General features: G+C 40.5%; 1 protein-coding gene across 1 annotated transcript; it reads right to left on the minus strand.

Moving 5' to 3' along the window:
- Nucleotides 1-406: 406 nt before the first annotated feature.
- Nucleotides 407-7,160, minus strand: LOC147059614 (nuclear receptor subfamily 2 group F member 1-A-like). Its single transcript, XM_085906973.1, has 3 exons — nucleotides 6,728-7,160; nucleotides 4,133-4,660; nucleotides 407-2,160 (listed from the first exon to the last, which is right to left on the minus strand). The coding sequence occupies exons 1-3, from the start codon at nucleotides 7,158-7,160 to the stop codon at nucleotides 1,886-1,888; spliced, it is 1,236 nt and encodes a 411-aa protein (XP_085763099.1). The 3' UTR covers nucleotides 407-1,885.

The following is a 7,160-nucleotide window of genomic DNA, read 5'->3' on the forward strand; positions in this document are numbered from 1 at the left end:
CAAATAGATTTAGATTTCCTCTTGGGAGTCGCTGATGATGTGGGGGTCCACTTACCTTGTGTGCCAACACCGTGAGTTTGATTCCCGCATAAAACGGTGTAAATGTGTGTGTGACAAAAAAAAACAAAAAAAAGCAGCGGTGCTCCCCCGCTGTACATGTTTTCCCCTTTGGCCCCGGACCCCCCAGTGGAACCACAGCGTCAAGCTTCTCAGACTAAAGTGGAGTGACAGAAACCCCTGGGGGGCCCTCATTACGTCCCCAAAGCGAAGAAGCTGTTTAATCCACACGCACATGCACGCAGACACAAAGACACACACACTTGCGCACACACTACATTACGTGCATGTAATGTGAACATGACGTGTAAAATCAAATACACTTTATTATTATTATTTCTTGTACAAATTTTGAGTTATAATTTAACACAGTAGCAATTATGTTAAACAAATATGCTTTCACAGAACGTGAGTGCTTGTCCAAAAAGAACACGCACGCGCACACACGCGCGCACACTCAATGTCATTACTTGTAAACAAAAAATCTCGAGAAGAACAATTTACACATCTTACGAGCCGTGATAAAAACACAATATATTACTACAATATTTTTATTATAAATAAAATAATGATTTTTTTTTTCAAGTCCCTAGTATTGTTGGTTGGTGTGAGTTTTGACGAATTTCTTGATGACTTTTAATTCTATGAAATTGAAAAAAAAAACAAAAAAAATTATAATCTTTTTGGGACGTTTCTATTGAATTGTTTGCAATTTGCGGATTGTCAAAATGACAACAAAAATTGAGGATATGTGCATGTTGTGACGTAACCAAATCAAACGAATACATTTGGTTGATAGTTTTAAAAACAAAAAATAGTTATTGCTGTTGAGAAAATACATCATTGCTGTCTAATGAAAAATATCTCCAAAATAAGTTTGATTTTTTTTCTCATTAGTTTTGGTTTCAACCAAACAACAACAGTTAAAAAAAACACACATAATTATAAATAAATAAAAATATAAAAGTAACAAAATGTGTAGAGGTTTCCTTTTACTGGCTGTTACAAAAAGTAATGACATTACTGATATACTCAATTGCATTCTTGCTATATAAATTGAGCGAATTGCTAGGTTGTGCGTGCTTTTCGTGTAAAATTTTACTTTTTTTATTTGTTTAGTCCTTAACAGAAAAAAGTGCCATCTCTGGAAATTAAAAAGAAATATATTGACAAACACACAACAACAAATATCATGAAAAAAAACCCCTTGCCTTTTTAAAATATATTTTTTAAATGATTACTATGATAAGTATACACACACGGGGCAATGCATCTTTTACAACACTGCAAAAAATGTCCAGTAATCTCAAGTAGGAAAAATTTGTTCGGAGCCACAGACAGGACAGGAGGGGGGGGGGGGGGGGGTGTAGTTTTTACCACAATATAGATAAAATGTGCACACAAAGTGCTAATCTGTGGCCATGAAATAGGCATATTGTGCACACAAAATACATGAATAAAATTCATCTCATTCCTAGACAACTCAAATAGAGCTCACCTTTAAAAAAAGATAATAGATTATCTTGCGCCTAGGACTAAAGTTGTTCATGGGAATGATATAAAACAAATAATATTGTATGCGCACACAATACTTACAATGTTGCCAACAGGTGAGTGTTTCAGCAAATAGCTGAAAACGAAACAAAACAAAATAAGAAAAACATAAAAAACACAAAACAAAACACTGTTTTGTGGCCGCAAATCAGTTTTTGATGCGCACATTATATCTATTTTGTGTCTCTCCAATGTCGTGTCTTGGGCTGTGCAAGTCCATTCAAGAAGAGACAATTTTACCTCAGCTGAGTCACCCTCCCCCCACAGGGGGGCGCTACTGGACGGGCACGTAAGGCCAGTTGAAGCTGCCGCCCGACAGCAGCATGTCGCGGATGAGCGTTTCTATGGGGGTCTTGCCCACCAGCCGCACGAAGAAAAGCTGCTCGATGACGGCCGACGACACGGAGCGCAGAGACGGAAGTCGCAGCAGCAGGCGGCCGAAACGGCTGGGCTGGTTCGGGTACTGGCTGCGCACGTACTCCTCCAGAGCGCACTGAGACTTCTCCTGAAGACCTTCCACATGCGCCGAGTCCGACAGGCCGCACGCGTCTAGTCAGACATGGAACCAGTAAACAACAAGAAAAACAATAGAGACATGTCAATATTGTGTGGAAACTCATGTCAGCTTCCATCCAACCATCCATCCATCCATATTCCATATACCGATTGTCCCCACGGGGGTCGTGGGTCATGTCAACTTTTCAAGGAAATTGCATTTAAATTCTTATTCAGGTGATAACTATTTTGTGTAAATATGCCTTGAGTGTCACACAAAATAAGTTCAAACCTGGAAGACCTAATCAGGGTTATTGTCCATCTGCACTGTGATGAACTACCCAGTGAGTTCTGAAGCTAGAATCTGTAAATTAATTAAAACAATTTTTGCATGTATAGCTTCTTGCACTTGCTTCCATTTTATCATTTGACAGATTTTCATCCAAAGAATACAACATGGGAACGATATTTCATCTTGGTGAGTGGATTTAAATGTCAAATCAAAAATGGCATCTGCTCGCAACTCATCAAACTCAAACTTTTCCAAATCATATTAAGGCATCAGACTAAATAACAGGAAATCACTTAATGGGGTCTGCGATTCCACTAGATCAACGGTGCATGAATGTACGAGACAACTACAACAAATCTGCAAGCCGCCACCGAGATAAACATCCAGCTCGACCTCGTTTGACCCGCTCGCTCGGCACGCCACCGCCAAGATGGCCGCCGTCAAATGTAGGACACCGCGCTGCGACATGGCAGGAGCAGAAGCAGAGAGCATTCCCGTACGCTGACATGTGTCCCACTTTGATGACACGTGTCCACACGGACTCATGTGGACCCAAACGCAAGTGCGCAAGAACCGGCTGCAGCAAAACAAGAATTATGCCATACAATTCAAACTAAATCTACTTTATACCTTATTCAGCCAATGTGCTGTATACTTTAAATAGTGTCATAAAGCATTTGTATAAACATGCCTCAAAACAGCGCCATAAATACACTTTAAGTGTACCATAAAGCAAGACTTAATACTTGCTATACAACAACAGAGTAAATATACTCTGCTTAAAATAGCACCAAACACAACAACAAGCACAAAAACTACTTTCAATGTCCCATAAAACTACATAGAAATATATATAACTAGCAATACAATAAATCTACTTTAACTATAGTTTAAAATAACAATAAATATATTTAAAGAATGAGCCATAACAACAGTAAATACCAAATATTTCCATTATTTTCCCACTGATGGTACGAGTACCTTATACTCACTGCCCCGAAGCATTTTTTGGACTCCATAAAACAACACAAAATTATATCAAGTATGCCACAAAACAAAACCACACCACTTTTCATAGCAAAGAAAGAACATAGGTTTGAGTCTCCTTCCACACGACATAACTGATGCAGTTAAATTCTATGTCTTCCATGACACACGAAATGCAGCCTGTCCCTTTAAGGGCGGTCAGGTTCAACTGGGTCAAGTAGGGTGACTGCCTTGATGGAAGCTCTTACATAAGATGCCGCTACTTTTTGTATTCAAAAACCACATACATCATTTATCGCATGGATTTGATAGATTCTGGACACTTATTTATTGATTAGTTCTATTTTAGGATATAAATGTATCATTATATTTTGCATTCTTAAGTGGATACAACATGAGAGTGAATGATGATATTCACTCTAATATTGCACATACAGAATTATAATCAATTTACACAATGATAATCATCTTAAGGTCACACTGCGTTCGTGACGTCACATGGAGCGAGGGTGCTTGGGCTGGTGACTTGCTATCTTGCTATGTTGGCATGTCATAGTATATAGTTTTTCATATAATAATAAATAATATAAATATATCACTATGAAAATAAAAAAAATATTTGCAGTTAGATTGGTATAAATTACTTCACCTATGGAAATGCATTTGCCACGCCAGGTAATAAAATACCACGTTAATAATCCTAAATGGCAATCGTCATCTTGTGAGACCGGCGATGACGTCACGTACCTGTAGTGAAGAGCACGACGGCCTTAAGGCAGGCGTACTCAGCCGAGTCCACGTGCAGCGTCTTGAGCTTCTCCACTTGCTCCTGGAAGACCCGGATGTGGTCCATGAAAGCCACCACGCGCTCGGCCGACATTGGGGCTGCGTGCAAGCCGGCGGCGGCCAGCAGCGGCGCTACGTGCACTGGCATGGCGCATTGCGCTGCGTTCAGTACGAAAAGTTCGCTCCAGGTGAGTCGCAGTAGAGCCACCTGGTCGGACACCTGCAGGTCGGGGAAGAAAGGGATGTTGCGGGCCCACTCCACGGCGCTGAACAGCATGCGCGCCGCCAACTCGCAGATGTTCTCGATGCCCACTGCTCCACCGGCCGGCAAGCACTGCGAGCCGAAGCGCGACGTGGCGTACGGCTCGGCCCGTAGCAGCAGCGAGATGTAGCCCGACAGGTACGAGTGGCACTGCAGGGGCTCCCCCGTGCTCAGGGAGAACTGGCCGTGGAACGACTGCGCCGGGGGGAGCCGGCCTCGCTGCACCGCTGGAAAATGAATCCAATCAATGAATATAAACAGACAGAAATAAAAGATAGAAATGGCGATTGAAATTTACCACTTTTAAAATAAAACAATTGTAGTGTAATGCAAAAAAATATACTATACTAAATGCCAGAAAGCAATAAAAAATTGCCATAACACAAATCGTGCCATAAAACAACACTAAATATACTTTTAACGTATAAGTGTTACATAACACTACTAATTAACTTGTTCATCATGCCATAAAAATTAATGTGCCGTGCATTAAACATCACGGACTGCACTTGAAAGATGTCAACAAACCAGACTTGAAACAAGACAGGAGAGGATTAAAGTGGGTTCTTGATCGCGTGCGAATCTCTCCGCCGTCACGCCAGAGGGGGTTTGGAGAGGTGCTAAATTTAGGACTGGCTGTCTTGGCGTCCCGGTTGGTTTCACCCCCCCCCATTCACGCACACGCGCAGGCACCAACTGATTGAGCCATGCCCCGCCTCCTCAACTCCAAGCCGAAACTTTGGCTGCATCCAAACTCACTAATGTTGAAATCTGGATTGGATACAGATATCTATTTATGCATGGGCCCAACTCCGACCGATCATGTACATTGTTGATATTTGCGTGATCATTCAGAGTAGTTACTAAACACACACACGCGCCATTGTGGGGGATCTTTTCAAGTACAACTAATTTTTACAGCTATGATTCTAGATTCGATGAATATTTGTTGACATTGGTATGATTCGGATCAATACGTTGGTGATATTTGGGTGGTAACGCAAGATACAGTTTACACGCGTGCGCGCACCCGCGCATTTGACTGTCGTTGCTTTATTTTTTTCTTTATTTGTCTTTTCTTTTCCTATCTATTTTTGTCATAAAAATACTGAATTTGAAATTGAAGCTTTGTCTATATCTTAAATTAAAACTTTTTTTATCAACCTCAGTATTCTTTTGTTTTCAGAATGTCTAAACAAATTGTAGCCTATTATGGTAATCAAATATTAAATTGGCTACATATGTTATGTACTTTAAAAATGTTTTAAAAGCACATGTTTGTAAAATATGTATGTTTAAATATTTAACAATACTGTAGTGGATCTTCTGTCAGCATTGATTGGTTGAGGTGAATCACATGGTTTTTCATTTTATGGCGTCCATTTTGAGTGAGAATAACCTTATCAAATATGGTTCCTCTTACATTGTTTATACGTTTTTTCAAAAAACAAGTATAACCACTTTTTAATTTTATTTTAATCCCAGTTCATCAATTTGATTGGGAATAAACATCAGTATTAAAGACAACACATTTGAGACTTGTAACGACCACGTTTTGCCCAAAAGATTATTCAGGGCCACAAGTACTATTGTTTGGATTAAATATAAATCTGGAAGAAGGCAATTCAGTTTCTAGATTTTTTTAAAAGTCAACTTTTTAAATGTAACCCAGAAATAAATGGAGTTAATTTGTTTTTTATGACTTTAAAGAAATACTGACTTGTCAGATGATTTTTTCCCCCCCCAAGCAATGTAGTAAATTAGCACATTTCATTTGAAATGACGCTTGAAGTTGAATGTTACAGGATGAAAAAATAAACAGAAGTAGAATTTCTCCTTGAAGAATTGTAATAATGATTAAAAAATAAAAGTATCACATAATGATTTCATTAAATAAAAAATAGATACCACACGTACCAGCAACCTTTTGCTTTGTCACCAAGCTGCAAACTGAGATTTTCCTTCTGAAAAAAAATGTTTAACTGCTATATACACTACAACCAATTACCGTTATAATTTTAGCATGTTTCACAAACAGTGAAATTGTTTGAATCAAGAAATGTGGAAGGAAAAGATAAATTTTCAAAATGCCTTCATTCATTAGGGAATGTTTTCATGAAAAATGGAATGATGACAAATTTCGGAATTGTCACAGGAAATGTCGAATAAGGCCAAATTAGACGAATACTTCTTATAAACGGGCTCAACTATTTGAAGTTAGAATGCTTCGAAGCAACTGAAAATGCTCCTTAATCCGCGTAATAACACCAATAAAGAATGCTGCAGGCGCGTACCTTCCCTCCGCATGCCCACTTTGAGGCACTTCTTGAGACGGCAGTACTGGCACTGGTTGCGGTGGTGCTGGTCGACGGGGCAGGTTCGGCTGGCCCGGCAGGTGTAGCTCAGGTTGCGACGCACGCTTCGCTTGAAGAAGCTTTTGCAGCCCTCGCAAGTGAACTGGCCATAGTGCTTCCCGCTGGACTTGTCTCCGCACACGATGCACTCAATGTGCGCGCTCGCCTGCTTGTCCGACGACGACGAGGACGACGAAGAAGAACTATTGTTGTTGGTGTTGGTGGTGGCGGCGGTGGGTGGTGCTGCAACGGGGGGCATCTCCAGAGAGGCTGACGGTGGGTTCATGTGCACCGGCAGAGCCAAAGGAGCAACATGCGATATCGGGGAAGAGAGCGTCCCCTCCTCGGGGTTCCTCCACGCCACCATCGCCAT

Source organism: Syngnathus leptorhynchus, chromosome 3 (assembly GCF_054491065.1).
Source record: "Syngnathus leptorhynchus isolate UIUO chromosome 3, UIUO_Slep, whole genome shotgun sequence".
Lineage (NCBI taxonomy): Eukaryota > Metazoa > Chordata > Actinopteri > Syngnathiformes > Syngnathidae > Syngnathus > Syngnathus leptorhynchus.